The sequence below is a fragment of the Saccostrea echinata genome, unplaced genomic scaffold, assembly GCF_033153115.1.
Source record: "Saccostrea echinata isolate AGI-Se365-2 ecotype Australia unplaced genomic scaffold, CSIRO_AGI_Sech_v1 ptg000052l, whole genome shotgun sequence".
Lineage (NCBI taxonomy): Eukaryota > Metazoa > Mollusca > Bivalvia > Ostreida > Ostreidae > Saccostrea > Saccostrea echinata.
In genome coordinates this window covers 5,173,457-5,195,459 of record NW_026889801.1, presented here as the reverse complement: position 1 = coordinate 5,195,459, position 22,003 = coordinate 5,173,457, and the positions used below count along the sequence as shown (strand labels likewise).

Here is a 22,003-nt window from a genome sequence, read left to right as displayed (position 1 = left end):
ATGTCTGTTAAGATTCCGTTGTTTACCACTTCTGAACCTTATAACATTTAGGAAATTCCCATGGTTATACATCTTTTTTTCAATTATAGCACAGTACAAAAAATGCTGTAAAATGATACGTTACCGATCGGAACCCATTATAAATTATTGTTTAAAGAGAGCAAGTGCAAAAATTAAACAAGACAAAGTTGTTACAATGAGTAGATTTTAAATAATGATTGCTTACTTTATTAAAAATTAAGCAAAACACCTCTAATTTCTTGCACAGGCGCTCCCCATGTAATTCTGTAAATGACGAATGATAAGTATATATATATATATATATATATATATATATATATATATATATATATATATATATATATATATATATATATATATATATATATATATATATAGGTCTACCCCTCACTACCCCTCAATACTTTAAAATCAGATTGAGGGGTAGACCTATATATATATACTTATCATTCGTCATTTACAGAATTACATGGGAGCGCCTGTGATTTCATGGTCATTTATCAAAGCATAATCAGAAGTGATGCACTAACTATTTGTTCTCACATATTCTAAATGACAAATTCTCAGTCTGTATTTATAAGTCAGTGATAGTTTGAACAAACAATGCACACACTTGCATAACAAATCCAACAAGTATTCAAATCATTCTCTTTATTGTTTCAACAACCTAAGATTTATGGGTACACAGATAGGGCACTAGGTTTAGTTCGGGGGGAATTCAGCGATACGATACGCAAGGCCTTGACCTTTCAGCGATTCATGAGCTCTTTTGGAATGTCATTAATTTTATGTAAGCAGAAACAGCCATCCTCGCTACGTCCAGTCTTACAGGCTCAAACTTTGACGTTGTGGGGATACGACACAGCATCAAATTCCCGTAAACAAAATTGAACAGTTATTAATCATTTACTTTACAAATGCGAATTATAGGCTGTGAGCACATAATGTTTTTCTACGTTTGTCAATTTGACATTTATCTAAGTTTTTTTTTTTTTTCATTTCCCCCACACTTGTTTCAATGTCGAAACAAAATCAGGTCTATAGAATTACTAAGTGATGCTTTATAACACGTGCGCTTTATGAAATGATTCATGGGTTCAGGCCTTTACCATGCACATTTATAAATTCCGTATTTCAGTTTCAGTTTTTTATTTAGAAATTTCGTTTTCTTTATTTAATAATTTCGTTTTCTTTATTTAATAAGTTCGTTTGTCTTTTATTTAATAATTTCGTTTTCTTTATTTAATAATTTCGTTTTCTTTACTTAATAATTTCGTTTTCTTTATTTAATAATTTCGTTTGTCTTTTATTTATTAATATCGTTTTCTTTATTTAATAATTTCGTTTTCTTTATTTAATAATTTCGTTTGTTTCTTTATTTAGTAATTTCGTTTTCTTTATTTAATAATTCCGTTTTTTATTTAATAATTTCGTTTTTTATTTAATAGTTTCGTTTTCTTTATATAATAATTTCGTTTTTTTGTTTCTTATTTTTTTTTGGTTTGCACTATTGGGCTTCCGTAGGAAAGCCTATTCCCATAGAATGGGCATACACAATATACTACATATTATAACTATCACTCCACTGTGCAATAAATCATTGAAGAACCCTGACAGGATTGTTCAATTGTATTTGCTCCCATAGTGATACTCCTGTTACAATTTGATCCAGGGTATTTAGTTTAGATGACACATATTCAAATTTGTTATATATCACTGATGGAGTTTTGCGCATATCAATACTCTGAGGGACAGTGTTCGGTTGGTTTTGTATTGGCGACAGATAATCTGCAAATTGTCCTTCTGGATTTTGGATTTTGTACATGTACAGTGTACTTGGTAACCTTGAAACTGTATGCTAGGGGACGAGATTTGAAAAATCCTGTTGGTTCCACTGATCACTCCATTGTTGAATGACTGATCCATGCCAAGTGTGTTTTCTGAAATTCGTATACGTGGTATGGCAATGGCTGACTGGGTTGAATTCACTCGGACTTTTTGTTCACTTTTACCATTTGTATACAGCGTTTTGTTTTCCCGTTTTTTTGTTTGTTTTTTTTTTTTATTTTTTTTTTCTCTCGATTTTCCTGTTTTTTTTTTTTTCATCTTCTCCCATTACATATCATAATAGAAAAATCACTGCATAATGTTTTTAAAGACGAGAAAACTGAGAAAAAATATCCAAAAATATACAGATCGAAAATGTGTGGCTCCTCTATTTCTCCTCTATTTCTAACGCATGCGCTTCATACAGCAGGGTTTTTGACTGCTAGCCTCATTCAGATATAAGCAACGGCGTGTGGTAACAATGTAGATGCGGAACATTTTGTGACGACAAGGTAGTTATTTCTAGTTTGCAAACTTATTTTTTCTAAAATAAGCCTGGCACGAATATGCATTTTCTTAGTCCTTTCCCTAAGGTTATTCAATTTTGGTATGTGCTGGTTTTGCCTTGAGATTTTTAATGCATCATTTTAGTTTTGTTTAACATATATTCAGTGTTTCAATTAGTTCTGTTTGTTTAGACTAAAGTTAACATTTCTATTTTCTCACGGAAAATTTAAAATAAGAAATTATTTCACAAGCTAAGGGCACATGTGCAAGAATACTGATATTACACTGAATTATATGTCATGATAAGATATTTTGCAATATATCTAAATAGAGAGGCACAGTGCAAATGATAACTTGGGGATATAATAAGTTTCTCTCTGATAACTTGTAAAAAAGCAATCGACTTAATCTTAAACAAAACTGTGTGTGTGTGTTTCTAACACTTGGGAGAGTTAAATTATAGTATTCCACCAGTTCTTCTCACAACCCACTCTTGACCCAGAAAATGTTACTAACGTGAAAACAATTGTTTTATTATGAGAATTGCTTACATGTATATTGTATATTTTCCGTCCTACGCACTGGAATAATAGAAAGTCCCTGAAAATCATTTACACATCTGAAATTCAAAATTAACAAAGATCTCAAAAAACATGAACCTTGAAAGTACACGGTAAAAAGGTGTAAGAACTTTCAATATATGTGGAAAATCACAAATGGTGTTAATCACTTTCAATTTCTTAACGCTATATATTTGAGATAAAAATATAAATGCGCAATTTTTTTTATGATTTTTTCCAATTCTTTTAATATCCCCCCAGTTTTCTTCAAGGAAAGCTCGAACAAAATATTAAGTAAGTTTTGCATTTTTTTTTCTCCAGCTCCACTTCCCTGTCTCAATTTACATTTCCTTAATTGTTCGAACAGAAGCCAGATATTAAAGATAGATTAAAAGGATTCTTTTTAAATACATATTTTCTCCAGTTTAAGATTTTCGATGCATTTTCAATCTTCTTTGACTATTTCTATATCACTATTTTAAAACTCCCTTAGAGGAATTTTTCGTTAAATTCATAGGTATATAGGACATAAGCCACGATTTGCAATTAATTGTCATACCTTTAAACTATGCTGACAGATTTTCTCATTTTTTTTAGTTAAGTTTAAATTGATTCTAAAGGAAGTAAAAACAACAACAAATTATACCGAATATATTTAGCCGGTCAGAGATGAGCATGTTGATGACGACAAATATTTTAAACCTTACCAGGAAAAATAATAAAAGTTAATGGAAAAAAATCCATATATTGACATGTATTTTATGCCATTAAAAAATCCTCAGTAAGATAAAAGTCATATATATCTGCTTCTTGATTTATTATTTCAAATGTCGCAAGCTTCAGTGTACCGGTACATGTAAATTGGAAATTCTTGATGCTTTCAAGGAATGTATGTTTCAATAATTCTAGCTGGAATTCATCTTATGATGAAATTATACAATAAAATTTATAATATATAAGCTTTGAAAAAAATGTATTTAGGTATATTACCACTACAGGTAGGACACCCCCCCCCCCCAAAAAAAAAAAAAAAAAAAAGATCAATTCTATTAATTTTGGTATTATTTTCCGTTATTTTAGTTTGAAAATTCGGATTCGCGTACTAGATTTGAAACCTTGCTTTTCATTTTATGAACTGTGCAAAAGTTCATACTTTCTCTTACTTAAAGATAACAATTTTAACAGGAAATGAATTGCAATGTGCCTAACGCTGATGTAAATTATGATTTGTCGTGTTATTATGGCACTTACAGATAAGTGGAAAAAGTACATATCGAAATGGTAAATGTAGTGTATCCTCATTAAAAGTCACTGTAACCCATGTCTACGTAGTAAAATAATGACAATGTTTTCTAACAATTGAGACACTTGAAGTTCATCCGTCTAATACTTTCGTATGAAACTTTACTTAAAATATCTAAATGTATTCTTCAAAAGTTTGTCTTCCGCTTTTTATATCGGTATTTTTGTTGACCGCGATAGACACGTTGGCTCCAATTTAACCTAAAAAATATGAAATGTCAAATTTAACCAAAAAGTTCAAGTGTAACGCAACAAAAAGTACCACTATGTTTGAATGTGTCCTTTAGTATCTATACTAAATAAAAATGTTCTTCTTAAAGCCATATTTTTTATATGATCTAGTTATTGAGAAAAAAATATATATACAAGTATTAAAAAGTATTTTTCACTTTTCCTAGGAATTAATAAATTACGCAATGAACCTCAAGCACCATGCAATAAAATAATCAATAGGAAGATAAATCTACCTCTTGGTTTGCTCCTTAACCTTTGAATTTATTTATCTCAATATCGGAATCTTGAAAATTCCTTCTTATTATATATTATACAGTACCAACCAGACCCAACCTGACACAAAGCAGTCCCAGAGCAGTCCCGGGGACTGCTTTCTGGGACTGCTCTGGGACTGCTAAAGCAGTCCCAGAGCAGTCCCACAGCGGTCCCAGAGCAGTCCCACAGCGGTCCCAGCAGTCCCAGCGGTCCCAGAAAGCAGTCCCAGCAGTCCCAGAAAGCAGTCCCAGCAGTCCCAGTGGGCGGGGTTAATTAATTTAATGGGCGGAGCTTACTCAGAAATGAGATTACCAATAAACAATGTAACTATAAAAGGCAGTTGAAATTGATGATCCATTTCTTTCTGAGCAGTATCAATTCTCATGCGACAGTCATTTTTTAACTGTTAAGAAAATCACACCACGCGTATAGAAACAAATAATAAATATTGAACAAAGAAGACATTCACACCTATAAATAACATGAATATTCAAACACAGTTTTGTGGTATATTAATTTTTCACCAAAATTAATCAATTTCTAAATTACTGTGATTGATATTGGTTTCCATATTTATTTATTTATTTTTTTTATGGATAATTAAGCTTGAGTTATTTATTTTCTATCAAAACTAGCTCTAAATAGGCCTTATAATTATAGAGCAAGGCCGATTTCCATACTACATGTATACTCTGAATGCAGTTTTCTTAAGTATACTGGAGCTTTTGAAAAATTCTTTGTGTATTATATTTCAGTCATGATTATTTTCACTGACTTGCCAATTTGATTATCGTTAAATTATCTATGTAACAGAAAACAATAATACTTTTATTATATAAACGTTTGAGTGTACATCTGTAAATCACGCGAATGGAACCCTCAGATTATGTTCAAAATTAATTAATCCCGAAATAAATTTATACACATTTATTGAAACGAAGATTTTTTGCAGTACATAGATTGAAATTAGTGTCATTGTTGACCAGCATGTTCAGCGATGTGTACATGTAACACTGATACCCAAATAACATGCATTGACTTTCTGCTAATCATGCCCGAAGGCGATTGAAACTTCAGGTGTTGACACCATTTTATACATTTGTATTGCTTTTTATTAGTCGGCCAGGAAAACACAAACAAAACAAATAAGAAATAAGTCACAATCCCCAACATTTTAAAATGTTTATAAATTTACTCTTTTAATTACTTGTTTATAAATCAAAAACAAATTCATAAATAAATCCCCCAATAATTGTTCACAAATATAATGTTTTAAATGACTGAAGAATGGTAGAATAATTTTATTTCATGGTCATTTAATAAATTATTAGGTTTTATTTGAGGGCGGTAAAAAATAGCATGGAATGCTCTTTTTTAGCATGCATATAGTTTAAGCTTTTTCAATTTAAAAAAAAAATCCAGTACAGTACGTCCCTCTGAATGTCTTATTGTAATGACAAGTTTGTTTGTTTTTTTGTTTGTTTGTTTGTTTTTAAATAGTGCTAATGCAAACTTTGAGTACATTCCGTAACTTGACAGCATTAATTAATTAAATATATAGGCCTCGATATTTTTTTTCAAACACCTGTATTAAAGTTTTAATTAACATTAATTAATTAAATAGGCCTAGATATATTTCTTTTTTCAAACACCTGTATTAAAGTTTAATTTAAAGGATAAAAGTCATCTCCTGACTTCCCTTTTAACTACTTTAATTTTTTTAAAATTAATTCTACACTACAATTGTGTAAATTTACAACCTCTGAAGACATTTAGTAATTACATGTATATCTATCTCTTCTTATTAAAATGTTGTAAAAAAAATTCCTTGTTTTTTTTTTATTCTTTATCTTAAACACCTCTCTGCTGAAAGTAAACAAAACAACAACAGGAAGCCTGCAAATTCAGAATACACAAGGGGCGGAGCTATCATGTCACTCAGAACCTTTTTCATGCATGAGTGAACAAAGCAGTCCCAGAAAGCAGTCCCAGGGACTGCTGGGACTGCTGGGTCTGCTTTCTAGAGCAGTCCCAGAGCAGTCCCACAGCAGTCCCAGAGCAGTCCCACAGCGGTCCCAGAGCAGTCCCACAGCAGTCCCAGAGCGGTCCCAAAGCAGTCCCGGGGACTGCTTTCTGGGACTGCTTAGGTGTCAGGTTGGGTCTGGTTGGTACTGTATATGCAGTTTTCAAACACACTTGATCTAAGCTAGCACAGGAGATAAGTATTTGGTACCTGTTTGAGTTTTTATCTCTCAAATGTGAACAACGTTATACCTACAAAATGTGCTACGCTTTATTTACCTAATAAACGTGAACAAAACGGTAAGCTTATAGAAATTCCTAACTTAACTCAGTTTTGTATATCTTCTTCCGTTCCATACACCACATTAGATGTTGCTGATACCTTCCACATTTTCTCGAATATATAGGCTATAGTATATATAACCATATAACAATACAGTTTCAAGATAATGTCCCAACATAAGTAATTAATTAGACTGAAAGTGTTAAAAATAAGAAAAGTTTCACCCATTTCCACTTAACGTGTAGTAGTCCCCAACCAATATTTTGAGAAAGTATTTGATCCATTAACTTCCAAATTTAAGAGAAATCCAGATGAATCTAGATGGTGAATTTCCTTACTTAGTGAGGCTTTTAAATGTTCCAAAACACTACACCAAAATGGAGTTACTTCATGGTATTCGTGTATGTTAAACTTCTTACTTACCATATTGATATTAAACTTAGTGATGTTTTAGGTATGTCACTACCACCGTTTAAAATAAACTTGAAAAGAATATTACTCAACTTCTATAAAATTACATGGGAAAAAGACAGGAATTTACATAAAGATGATAAATTTTCTACCGTCACCTGCCTAAAGACTAGATTTTGTTTTGAACCCTATCTAGATATTTTAACAAACAATCAATATAGATCAGTCATAACAAGGTTACGAATATCAGCTCACAGGCTTAAAATTGAAATTGGACGATATCAGATAAGCGAATTTGATCACAAGGAGATTCAGGCTGAAATTCATTTTCTCCTTGTATGTCCTGATTTTAGTGTACAAAGACTTGAACTCATAAAAATTTGTAATAATAAATATAAAAATTTTCAGTCTCTCTCATATGATAATCAATTTCATCGGCTCATGACTAATAACGACCCCGAAATCTTAAGATCACTTGCTAGATTCCTTGATAACCTACCTTAACTGAAAAAATTAAATATATTTGGGGATGTATATTCACGTACATGTATGGCAATATATCATCTCTTCTGTTCTTTGATATACATATATGTTTCTTTCCAGTTACTTGACTATATATTATTATAACATATACAATATGTATATTCAGTATATCTCTTGTAGATGCATTTATCATTGATTATACAAATAAGCATTGCTCATTATATTTAAGATCAGGTTTGTTCTATCATTTGGATCTTCCTCCTTCTTTTGTTTCATGTTTGTAAATCTTTTTTGCTCCTCCGGGGGCCCAAATTGGACTAATAAAATCTTGTATCTTGTGTACCCCTTCCCCTCCCATACACACATGATAAAAATAGATTTCTCTACAAGGATGACTTTATTTCTATAATGAAATTTCCTCAGAGGCTATCAAAAATAGTGTACTGTTAAGGGATTCTAGCTAAATATAAATTACAGAATGATGTGAGAACACTTGTACTAATATATGTCCTCCTTTCAGCAGAATCATAGTTCCTTTGAGAAAAGGATAATGATACATGTATATATACATGCTCGTTAAAAAAGGTGTATGCATCTGACTTTTCTTTACTAGGATATTGTAGCAAAAATCACATTTAGAGGTGTTTCCTTATTTGTTCCCCGTTTTGATTAACTACATGTATCAACCCTTTACATTAAGGTAGTAGAAAACAGGTACGCCAATTTGTTCCTCAAATTCAATTCATTTGACACTTTGAAACTCTCTTTATCTGTTAATGATTAACATGAAAGAAAGAAATTCAGAAACACGTTTTTGCTCACATAGTTTGATATATGATTGTCAGCATTCTGTGTAAAAGGAAAGGAGAAACTGTATGGCTGGACCGAGAATCGAACCCGAGATCCCTGCATCACTAGTCATGTGTTGTACCGACTGAGCTACCCAGGCCAATATCTACGGCCAAAAACATTAGATTCCACACTCCTTAAATTGTCTTCGCCCCCGAAGACACAACCCTTATTATTGCCCCTGGCAGGACCTTCAGCTGCAAGTCCAGCAGTGGTCAACGGGACCAAATTATGGAACAGGAAAGGAGAACATGTATGGCTGGACCGCGATCGAACCCGGGGCCCCTGCATCACTAATCATGTGCGGTGCTCTACTGACTGCGCTACCCAGGCCAATATCTACGGCCCTAACCATTACACCTGTAAGAAAAGGATGAGATCAGACATTCTTAATTAAAATGAGCATTGTTTAAAAATGACCATTTGATATATAATAATAAATGTGTGCGTTGTTGTTTATATAATCAATTTTTTGGTCTGATACCAGAATACTTAAGTACTCTGTGATGTATAAATTGATCATATATACCTCGGAAATAAGAAATTCACATGGAGCTATGTTTCACTTAACGATCTATTTGTACGATTATGAAGTTGCATAATTCAAATTTCGGAAAAAAAAATCAAGAGAAGAGTTTAATAAAACAATGATTGAATGTTGAATGGCATAAATTGAACCATGAGTTTCAGATATTTGGAGTTAAAAAAATAATGCAAAAAAAAAAAAAAAAAAAAAAAAAAAAAAAAATTAATATGGAATCATTTATGACTAAATAATAGACATGCGACCCCTAAACATTGCCCTGACCTTTATTGTACATACTGCATGGAGACTCTTTATGCATTTGTCAAAATATCAGGCCCCCTATACTATGAAGCAATCAGTGTTACACGTTAGTTTGTAAAAGATGGTTAAATAGTATTTAGACGACATAAGCACCTTTCAAAGGTAGGTTCAATAACGTCCAATATATATAAAAGAAATCTCTAATATTTTACAGAAAGGAGGCATAGTTCAAAGTTTTTCTTGTACATGTAATAATTAATGATTATTGACATAAAAGGGACTCCATTTTTTTTTCTCGTGTGCTTTAGAAGAAATAATTTCAAACCGATTTTGCAGGTGTTTTGTTCCGTGTTGCAGTAGATGCTGGCACAAAAAAGGACCCCTTACGTGACCGTACGTGCCAAGTGCAGGTCTAAATTTGCAGCCCTCTTACCGCACGTGTTGGCGTCTCAAAATGAGTAAAATATTCTCGAAGGGAGGTCAAACAAACAAACAAACAAACATTGTTTTTTATAAGTATGGCACATAAGTAAGTCGAGTATGCAAATGAAATTAAGCGTTTTGTTTTGTTGTTGTTTAACGTCCCGCTCGAGAATTTTCACTCATATGGAGACGCCACCACTTGCCGGTGGAGAGCTGCAAATTTTGACCTATATTCGGCACTTAGGGCCATTGAGCAGTGAGAGATCTTTTTCGTGCCAGCACCTATTGCGACACGGGACCTCGGTTTATACAGTCTCATCCGAAGGACCGGTCTCCACGTCCCACAGTTGGATTCGAACCTGCGACGTAAGGATCAATTCACTACTCCGGGACTCTACAGCAGACCCTACATGTACCACTCCGCCACGCGGGCGACAAATGAAATTAAGTATCTCTTACCATATGTTTGAAATCATCACCTTATCCAAAACGACATATAAGTAGATTTTGGTGATACACTGTAGATATAATAAATCACCGTTTTCATTATTGTATCATTGTGATGTCATAATGATCCCTCTAGTAAATCAAAGTTTCTCAATGATCTCCATAGTAAGTGAAAGTATTAAAGGTACATGTATTACTAAAGTTAAAGTTTTCTTATTGCCAAAATTATCACTACAGTTAACTAGAGTTTACTTTTTATACGGTCCTAGCGATACCATATTTAATTCTTGTAAATATAGCATTTAAATTAAGATCTTTTGTACAAGTACCTGTTACTTACACAGCAATATCACTGCTTGAGTGGTAATGATGATAATTTTTTAATAATGTTAAAATTCATTACATATTAACTATACAAAAATATACATTTGTATATAAATTTTCCCTCTCTTTAGCCAGACCAGCAAATGACAATTTGAAAACGGAATGGAGGGGGGTGAGGGGGGGGTGCGAAAAGTAGAGGGAGGACAAGCCTTCCGTTTGAGTATTTGACAAAATATAAACTTATTTTTTATATAAAAAAATGGGTATACTTCCACTCCTTTCGCCTACAAATGTTGCTTTGGAATGATTATTATGCGTAATCAAGCATATGTCCCTTACAAATCCGATGAGGTAGTCATATCATAATGCATAATATTTTGTACAAGTCATTGATAGTTGTGTTTTTTATATTTTTCAGCATTTATTTAACATATAAATTTACATTTTCTGTGGTCGATCAAACGACCTTATCTACAAAACAATCTAATAGTATCATTAAGTTGAATGCTGGCTGACGATTTTCATACTAATTGTTAAGCCATATTATTATACCTCATCATGATTATTCGACACAACACGTTATCTGATTGGTTCTGGATTATCACGTGATCGGCCCATAAAACTTCATATTTCACGGTCGTCGGCATGCTTTTCATCATATTCCCCCTCTCCGGATACCTAGTGCATTTTCCAGCAATAGTTAATACCAATTCTCTGTAACCACTTAAACTTCTTTGCCACGCATGGTCACCGATTTTGATGAAACTTTGCCCATTATTACAACTTGACACCAGAAACATATATCAAATAAAATTTTGTTGCTATGTGTCTTGGTTGCCATGGTAACAGCCAGAAAAGTTAGAAAAATTGAGATTCTCAGCTACTTTGAATCTTTATTAAGCCTTAATAAAGACTAAGAAAAACAAACAAACCATTCTCACAAAAACCTGACACCTTGTTGCCACTTATGCTATAAAGAAACTATTTAGAATTTATCTCTAAGTAAGTGGTAACCATGGGTACATTTGGAATACATTTTAGATGCTGAAAAATGCAGAAAAATGCTCAATATTCACTAATGATAGGTGTTAAATGACCAAACTCAATCAATAACCTAAGGAAAAAACAATAAAAATATTTGACCTTAAGTAATTAGGTATTGGCAATATTATTCTAAAAATTACTTTCATGGTTGCCATGGTAACACAGTGTAACCATGCAAAATATGTTGCTAAGATTGGGTTAATGCTACTATCTTCAGGAAAAACAATAACATTCATGACTGGCACATATACATCCTTAAGACCTTGCAACACCGACAAAATAAGAAAAATTGGGATTAATTGTTACTTTGCAGTGTAACCATGGAAACAATGTACCAGTTGTTTAAAGTGATATTTTTTTTGCTGCCTTAGGAATTTTCTTACCTTTTATTCAAGAAACATATTATTTGACTCACCTTGAATAGTACTTATCTGGAAGAACTAAAGTTGAATATCATATATTGATAACGTTTGTTGAAAAATACAACACTGTTGCTATGGTAACCAAGAAGGGAAAATGTTCGATTTTGTTAATTTTATATCAATATTAAACCCTATGTGCCAGCTTTTTGCATCCAGTTAGAGATTGGGTGGCAGTCAAAATTTAAAGTCAGGTTAGTTGTTCATAATTATCAATCATAAAAGTTTTGGGAATCTACATACAAGGGTACGTATCCAAGGAAACAGAATATTTTTCAGATTTTTATGCATATTTTTTCGGCTTATTTCCATAGCAACGCTCTATTTAAAGAATTGAATTTGAATTTTTTGAAATGTGAAAATTAGGGTCACATGAACGTCTTTAAAAATTGTTCATTAGTTATTTAGAAATATGCTTTTTAAAAAGATAGGATTAGATTTAAACACTAAGAGAGTAAATTGAAAATCCCTTCTTGGTGTTAAAACCATGGCAACCATTGCCAACCTATAAGAAATACCATATTTCTTCCTTGGTATATGTTACAAGGATCTCTTGTCTATTATTTGCTTGCATTTCAACCTATAATTTATTTTTATTCTTAAGTGTATGATCTTATAAAATTAAATGAGCAAAATTATTACTTGAATACTTTGTTTCCATAGTAACGTATGTAATAGTTGATTTACCAAACATGTTTATCATGCATTTAAGACATCAGGCCTTCAACTTTCAGAAACAATCATTGCCACTTGTTTGCTTTTCTGCAAACGTTAACTGTGGGGCTCTGAACATGTTGAAAAATGCCATTTTTCAAACTTTAGGACATGTTGCCATGGTAAACATGACACGTAGCAACCAATTTTTGCCTGATTTGAGTTTACGGTATAAAAGACTTTTATCGTAGAGAGTTTGGAGAAATTCTGAGACTATGCGTGCCACATTTCCTTTATAAAAGTTCAAGTCGTTACAGAGAATGGCTCTTAAATCGTTCGTTGAAAGAAAACTCCCGAGAGTAGAAGACGTCACAATAGCCTGGTGTACGTCACAAAATTGATGATTAGTGATGTGTCAAAGGGTTTCAGTAACTTTACGTTAAAAATGAAAGTGAATTTAAGAGCGATGTCGAATTTGAAAGTTTATTTTTATTTCAAAGTTTTTGCTTGTTTCGGTATAATAAACAATTCATTGCATGAATGTTCGGGAAACATGAAGATTTATTCAGCCAAGAAATATCATATTCCCCTGGGGCGAAGCCCTCGGGGAATATGATATTTCTTGGCTGAATTAATCTTCATATTTCCCTCACTATCATGCAATAAATGTATAATATAAACACTGAATTATCTACGGGTTTTTCCGTTTGCCCGATAATGACAAGGGATTTGGCTCTGATCCAAATTTGTATTTTTTCAATGGACTTTTGAGATTTATTTCTGTTCGTTATCTTCATATTTCATAATTGAATTGAAATGAAAGAACAAAAACGGGCCAGACACTGAATGTTACATAAAATACATTTTTTTCTTTATTTGGGATTGGAATTATGATTGCTGTCAAATTAACTTGACTCGATTTGAAATGTTGTAAAGTGTGGGGATTGGTGTAGACCCCAAAATTTATACCTATTATAAGCCTGAGAATAGACCATTAAGGACATACGCAACGTAGTTTGAACTATATTGTCTTTTTCCCTGGAGTTGAAGAGTTCCAATACTTAAAGGAACTGTGTGCTACATTTTAATGTCTATATATGCTGTTGTACACTTATTCTAAAACAAGTTTGGGTAAACAAAACATCTAAAATATACGTTTAGTAATTTTGGTATATTTTTCTTTGAATTATACAAAAATTTCCATCAATTGACATCTTTTCAAAACCCCTGGTAATGCATGCTGATTTTTTGTCTACGAACATCTGATGGCACTATAATCTTAAATTAAGAATATCTTTAAAAATTATCAGTAAGCAAGGTACGTTGCGTATGTCCTTAAAATTACCTTCAACTCCTGTATAAATAAAGTTTGACTATGAGAAGTCTAAATGTCCTGTAGAATTATGATTAAGGGAGACTTTTTAATGTATTAATTAATGATTGATTGTATGTTGTTTTACGTCCCATTCGAGAATTTTTCACTCATATACAGACGTCACCATATACCGGTGAAGGGCTTCAAATTTTGACCTTTACTCGGCACACAGGGCCATTGAGCAGTGAGGGATCTTTATCGTGCCAACGCCTGCCGTGACACGGTGCCCCAGTTTTTAATGTCTCATCCGAAGGACCCGTAACTTTCACTTCAAAGTGCCTAGCGCATGGCGAAGGAACAGTTGCTACCCATTTTTTATCGACTTAGATCAGTCGTGGCCAAGATTCGAACTCACGACCTCCCGATCACGGAGCGAGGGCTCTACCGACTGAGCTACAGTGAACTGTCACGTATCAATTAAAGAAACTTAAAAAAAAAATCAAAATACCTTTTGTGGCCAATGTATATTTTAATGCACGGTCAAGAGCTCTACAGAATTTGTGTTATTTGTTTAAAAATCCGAATTAAAATATCAATTTCTGAATCTGATTCTGAATGCACAATAGTATAATTGACAATGCAAATTTCCAACTCAAAATTAAATATATTTATGGAATTTCTCTTTCGTCCATATATTTTTTTTTATATCTGCCACAATCATAAAATTCGGGAAGCCACCTTAACTCCCACTTTGCTATTTTGTAATTTGACATTGCTTTGCCTAATTATTTTTTTATTATGCAATCACTAGTCCTTGAAACAATAAAATATACATTTTTCATTGCAAGTACGATAACTCTTACACCAACAACAGTGCTTTTCAGTGTCCAATAATATTTTTAAAAAACAGACAACTATGTCATGTATGGTATGAAATTTTCGTCTAAAAATTGTTGATAATCTATGATTTTGCTGTCAAAGTTTGACAATTACTGAGTTTTTTGCAATTGTTTATGATCAATCTTAATATGGACTATTTTCCCTGTATTTGTACAAAGTGAGAATTACTGTTGTTTCTTTTGATAATTGCTGATAAATACAATGTTGTATTTCGCATATTGTAGGAGGGAAATATGAGCATAATTTGCCTCATATAATAAGAAAAAAAAGACTTTGTAGAAATTAGTTAATTTATTTGACATCAGCAGAACTAATTTTTTTTTTTTTATTTTAGCATGGATTTTTTAAATGCAAATATATAAAATTTATTTGTCATGATTGATGATTTTGACCAGAAAAAAAAATTGTGGCACTCAAACAAAAGAAAATTTGGATGTATTCAATGTATCCCTTTGGATTCCAAATGATAAGGAGCATGCTTCTTTAAGTAGTTTAATTGGTAATACATGAATAACACAATTCTAACAATCACAGTTTCAATGCTATATTAGTTGAGTTATATAAATCACAAATTAAATCAAGCCAGCTTGAGTACTACAATGATTTTATGATTTAATAAGCAGACAATACACTTGTTAACAGTGTAAGTGCTACATGGTTGTATATATATAGCGTACTTTTAACCACACCTGCTTTAGTGCTTAAATTTAATTGGTCAGATTTGATGTAACACAAACCACGCCAGCTGTAAGCTTTAAGTGTGACATTTTAGACCACAAATGCCACTTTGCCTATATGTCAATACTTAATTTTAACCATAAATTTTAGGAGGACTAAATTTTTTAAAATTCATTTTGTAGTTCCTGTCTCACTGTAAACGATTGAATGTTACAATAATGTGCCTTGCAATGGTAAAATATTTTTTTTCGTTCGAATTGAATTTTATATAAATTTATAAATAAAATAACCGATCAGATTGGTAATGTATATAAACACCAAGTAAATTTATATCTATATTTATATTTATCCTTACTTGTAGTTGAGTTTGTCCACGGCTACAGACATATGACGTGGAAGATCCGAACAGCGATATATATTATAGGTTTAGCAATAATAATATGTTGTCCCGACTTTATTTGGGGTGAAATAACTCATTAAAGCAATTAGGGAAGCAGTGTGTTACAACCAAGAGAGAGTGTAGCGATATTCAGATTGGTAGTAATAAATATAGTAAAAGAATTATATATTCAAGGACAATTTTCTTTCAAATCCATAAATGTGTAAACATATACAGTGAACAGCTAAATATCGAAAACCTTCTACAGAATATAATACAAATGCTTAGGTCTTAAATATGTATATATAAAGAAAACAATATCTAAAATGCAGATTAAAAAAATACACAATCTATCAAATTTTCCATTGCAAAAAGTTATATTGTTAATATAAATCTTGAATTTTCATACATGATATTTTCATTGAAATTTCAAAATCTCTTATTAAGGATAATGCTTTAATCAGAATATTAACCTACTTTGGCAGCTGAGTTACAATATATAAATCTGAAATTCATCTTAAACCAAAACTGCAGTTACCTTTACATAAAGCATGAAATTTTTTTTATAAGAAATATCAATTAAGAAATGGATATGTCCATTAACATAAAATAACCAATAAAAAGAAAAATAAATAAATAATTTTAAAAAATGTGCAAATGGAGGATTTCGTAGAATCTTGTTGCAAGGTTAATGCATTTTGAGATTATTCATGTGAAATATGTTGTAATTTAAACTCTTCTTATTTTTCAGATTTTTACTTTCCAACGCAAGGAAAACTGCCATTTCCCAATCGGCTGAGATGAGAAAATGTCATGGAATTCTCAACCATAATATTAACAATAACCAAGGAAATTTCGTTTTGTAAACGACTTCTCGTTTCACCGAGATTTTATTTCGGGTGTGTTGTCCTTCAAGTATTTATTCTTGCTATTTTTGTTTCCCTAAAGAACTCTAATAACGGGGACATGATGCTAGTCATCAAAGAACGGAAAGCTCAAGATGAGCTCTTTAATAAAACAGTGCTGAATTGTGAGATTCCTTAAATCATATTTATTTAGATTTTTTTCAGAGTATAGTTTAACGTTGGGACAGTTCAAGGTAAAAATCTTTTAAAATCCAGCCTGAAATTTTACATTTTATTCTCCATATGAATCGAAGTTACATTCTTAAATTTCTACCATAGTTTATCATACATTGTGTTTAATGTAAAAAAAAATGTGATCAGAATGATTATTGTCAAATAACATAATTTATGGAGAAATCCCTTAAAATCTTTCTTTCCTCTCAAGGTTTATCATTCAATACGTCAGAGCCACAACCAAAAAGAGAATGTCCAATAATTTCACCGTATCTGAGTAAGTACACCTTTATAATTTTTATCCTTGTGTATACCCTGCATTTCATACTTTATTTGCATACAAAACAATTGTTTCGTTTTTAAACATAATGCCAAAATTCTCCATAAATTGATATTAATATAAAATTCATTTGCATCAGAGCAAAAAGACTCGCATTAAAATTTTCGATAAACTGTTAAAAAAAATTATAAAATCAATAAATAAACAAAATAAAATTACGCTAATCGTTTTGCAATTTAATTATTTCCAGTTGGTCATAAAAAGCCTGACATCAGCGATGACTTTAGCTGGGAGGACACTCTACAGAAACACAACTCTGTCAGGTGTGGTGGACATTTCCGTCCTTCGAACTGCAAAGCACGCCAAAAGGTGGCGCTGCTCATTCCTTTTAGGAACAGATATGCACATCTAAAGATATTTATAAACCATATACACCCATTTCTGATGAGGCAGCAATTAGAATATGGAATTTATATCATTGATCTGGTAAGCAGAATAAAAAGCCAGATGCTTGGTGTTGATATGATCTAATGACAAATGAAAATATTGTGTTTATATCTTTGTGTAACTGAGGTTGAAATAGGACATATTCCTGTGCTGGAAAAAAATCATACCGCATCAATTATGAGTGGTTTCCTATGCAATACTGAAGGAATAATAATAATGTATGTATCAAATATGCTAAAATGCTTCCCGCATATTTTTATTCATTTATTTATTTATTTATTCATATTCATATATTGACTGTTTGTATTTGGAGTCCATGACGGTTGATATATGTCTACCTAAATGTGTATTTATATTGTAAGCCTATATTAACAGGACGATGAAATACAGTTTAACAGAGGTCTCCTTCTAAATGTGGCGTTTCTAGAGGCCAGTAAGGAATATGATTATGATTGTTATATTTTCCACGATGTGGATCTGCTTCCGGAAAACGATTACAATTTTTATCGCTGTTCGGATCTGCCACGTCATATGTCTGTAGCCGTGGACAAACTCAACTACAAGTAAGGATAAATCAAGATGATAGTCACAGAAATTAGTTAATCAATTGATTACTTACTTTATCGTTTGATCCTGCCTTAGTAGATGATTAACGAATGCAAATTAAATGCAAATTAATTGTGACATAAAAATCGTCACAACGGTCAAATATCTTACCAACCGGGTCAACATCTCACTGAATAGTCTAACATCGTATTTATCTGTCTGTATAGAAAAAAACTTCGGATTTCTTCATGTATTGATCCTTGTAAAATATTTTTTTAAGTTTAAATATCTGAACATTTGTACAGAATAATCTCAAAATAATGTGACCATGAGCCCATTTTGCAGACTACCATACGTTGAATTATTTGGTGGGGTGTCAGCCATGACGAAGGACCAAATATTATTTGTCAACGGATTTTCTAACAAGTTTAGCGGATGGGGAGGAGAAGATGATGACATGTTTAACAGGTCAGCATTCTAGCTGTTTAATGTTAATGAATAAGTCAGTATATTTTCTATAACGAAACATTTGCATTTTTATAGTAAAAGTTAGCATATTATAAATAATCTTTTGATCGTTTTATATAAAATCTTCATTTTTCTTGTATTAGTAACATTTGGAACTTACAAAGATTTATCCAGATTTTCTTCTCCGAATTTATCATTTTTTTCTTTTCTTTTTTTTTCTTTTGGAAAATGGGATAATTTTCAAAAAAAAAAATAAAAATAAAAAAAATAAGAATAGTTTATTATTAAAATTCTCACGAATTATCATTTTTACAGGCTTGAATTTCATCATATGACGGTCCTCAGAAGCATATACAACATCTCAAGATACATAATGCTCAAGCATACAAAAAGCCAGCCTAATCCTGCAAGGTCTGTATTCTCCGAACATTCTCTGATTTAAAAAAAGAATGTCTCTCTCTTGTTATCGTTGTTTATAAAATCTTTTATTATTTTTCATACATGCAGTTTTATGTACTATTTGTAAGTTATGTATTAAATCTACAGAAATGAAAAAAAAAAAAAAAAAAAAAAAAAACTTTTAGATATTGTCGCCAGCGTGGCGCAGTGGTTAAAGCGTCTGCACTACAGTAGCATAGTAACGAGTTGATCCTACGTCGCGGGTTCGAATCCCACTGCGGGACGTGGAGACCGGTCCTTCGGATGAGACTGTATAAATCGAGGTCCCATGTCGCAGTAGCTGCTGGCACGAAAAAGATCCCTCACTGCTCAATGGCCGTGAGTGCCGAGTATAGGTCAAAATTTGCAGCTCTCCACCGGCAAGTGGTGGCGTCTCAATATGAGTGAAAAATTCTCGAGAGGAACGTTAAACAAAAAACAAAAAAAAAAAAAAAACAAAAAAAAAAAAACAAACAAACAAACAAAAAACAAAAAAAAAAAAACAAAAAAAAAAACAAATAATCAAACAAACTTTCAGATTTTCTGCTTATGAAAACCTAAGTTTGTATTTTACTGATATTTTTCGTCAAAATGCAATATCTGTCAAATGTTTTCGTTCCTTTATTATGTCATCTTTCCTCTTACGCACCAAGTAAAGAGAGTACGAGGAACTAAAGATTTTCTCTCTTTTTTTGGCATCAGTTATTTACATAATTTATTCTATAGTATATGACAACAGCATGAGGGGTACTTCCTGCATGATATTTGGAGATTAGTGATTCCTACTGTACATCTAAAACAGTGTATCTTTTATTTTGATCTTGCGTTTATACAGTGTCTTCAAACAATTGTACAATGCATAAATGCATGGCATATTTTTTTTAAAAACAGGTTTAAACTGAAGAGCACGGGAATGAAACGGATGAGGCAAGATGGTGTCAAAAACTTGAAGTACCAAATTATGAAGAGGACAGATTATCCACTCTTTACATACATAAAAATCACATTGTAACTTTTTTTCCCTGCTTGTTCCTTTTTGTGTTCCACAGAGAAACCTTTGTTGTTTACAGTTATAGATTAACAAACGAAAATAAAATCAAAAGGAGTATGAATAAATCATAAATGATAAAAAGAATTGTGATAAGCTTCTTTGATTTCAGGAAATGAAACTCTTCTACCTCTAGTTTACTTCAATTAGATGTTCAAAGGAGGATAACAATAAAGAAACAAATATTTTGTAGCTTACCAAACACTCTCAAACATACCTTCACGCACACTAGCAGTCTGCGATAGAAAATACAAATTTTACCTCCATGAACATTTGCACGGAAAACATATTCAAGGATTGGCAATTGGGAAAAATCGGGTGGAAATATGAATACATGCAAACATGTTAACTTATTTATTATATGTTTCATTTATATTTATTTATTTACTTATTTATTATTTCCGTTTTCTCGTTTCAAAATTATATATAGTAACATCATAATCATATTAATGAAAAAAAAAGTAAATAAAAACCTCCATAAAATTCCTGGATAAATGTGTTTTGGGATAGTTTATCTATTCATAAAGTTTTCATTTTTAATACGAATTATGACACATGTAACTTAACGTTAATATTGAACTTGTAAGCCTATATAAGAATATTTTCCTACATGATTCTGAATCCGGACTACGTATTTATTTTAGCGATATCTGCAGATTTCATTAGCATACAAGTTTCCAAGACAAGTACAATTAATCCACATAAAATGTTTATTGTAAGAAATGAATTGAATCATTTTCTTTCTTTAATTTTTATTATTCTTATATTTTCAAAAAAATGAACAAAGCAAACTCCGTCTCCCTTTATTTGATAATCTCGTGTTAGATGAATATTATACACTGTGTCTGTCTTATTTTAGAATTTTCAGTCTTAAGCCTATGGATAATGTATTTGAAAATAGGAATTTATTTTTAAATGCCACGCCCATATTATTTAACAGATACGAGTTTCAAAAATAACAATAATTGTCACTTCAGTTTGTTAGGATTTAAGGATACCATTAAGATACATGCCAAGAAGCAAAAAAAATACATGTTTTTTTTCTGATACACGATCCTTTCTAAGAAAATTTCATACCTTTTCAAACACTTTTTAAAATTTTATTTTTTCTAATAAGGTAATGGGGTATAAAAAAAAATTGAGGAAATTTTCCTATAAGATTTAATTTAAATTCATTCTATTATAATAATATGATCTCATATTAAGGACCAATCCGACCCCTCAGGGGCCACTATTGAAAAGTAAGAGTATATTATCTGTCTGGAACCTTTCAAGCATGTTTTATCTTTTCTTGTCCAACGTTTCTTTAGAATAAATTAGGTGAAGGTTAAAATGTCTACAAACAAATAAACTTGTAAACTGCATGAAACACAAACTCTCCGAAATTCCAGAGTTTTGATTAGGTGCCTAGGAGGAGTAACAATCCCCTGTTGACCGGTCACACCCGCAGTGAGCCCTATGTATTGATCAGGTAGACAGAAATTCCGTTGTCAAATAAAGTACATAAATAAAAGCCAAACAATTGGTATGAAACACCTCTGCCGAAATGTGACCCATTGATATGTTTTATTTG

The 22,003-nt window shown here is 31.8% G+C and overlaps 1 protein-coding gene across 1 annotated transcript; it reads left to right on the top strand.

Moving 5' to 3' along the window:
* Nucleotides 1-2,304: 2,304 nt before the first annotated feature.
* Nucleotides 2,305-20,517, top strand: LOC133204118 (beta-1,4-galactosyltransferase 1-like). The gene is made up of 8 exons (XM_061339886.1): nucleotides 2,305-2,360; nucleotides 16,876-17,154; nucleotides 17,415-17,480; nucleotides 17,734-17,969; nucleotides 18,306-18,493; nucleotides 18,822-18,944; nucleotides 19,260-19,355; nucleotides 20,274-20,517. The coding sequence occupies exons 2-8, from the start codon at nucleotides 16,938-16,940 to the stop codon at nucleotides 20,392-20,394; spliced, it is 1,047 nt and encodes a 348-aa protein (XP_061195870.1). The 5' UTR covers nucleotides 2,305-2,360; nucleotides 16,876-16,937; the 3' UTR covers nucleotides 20,395-20,517.
* The last annotated feature ends 1,486 nt before the right edge of the window (nucleotides 20,518-22,003 follow it).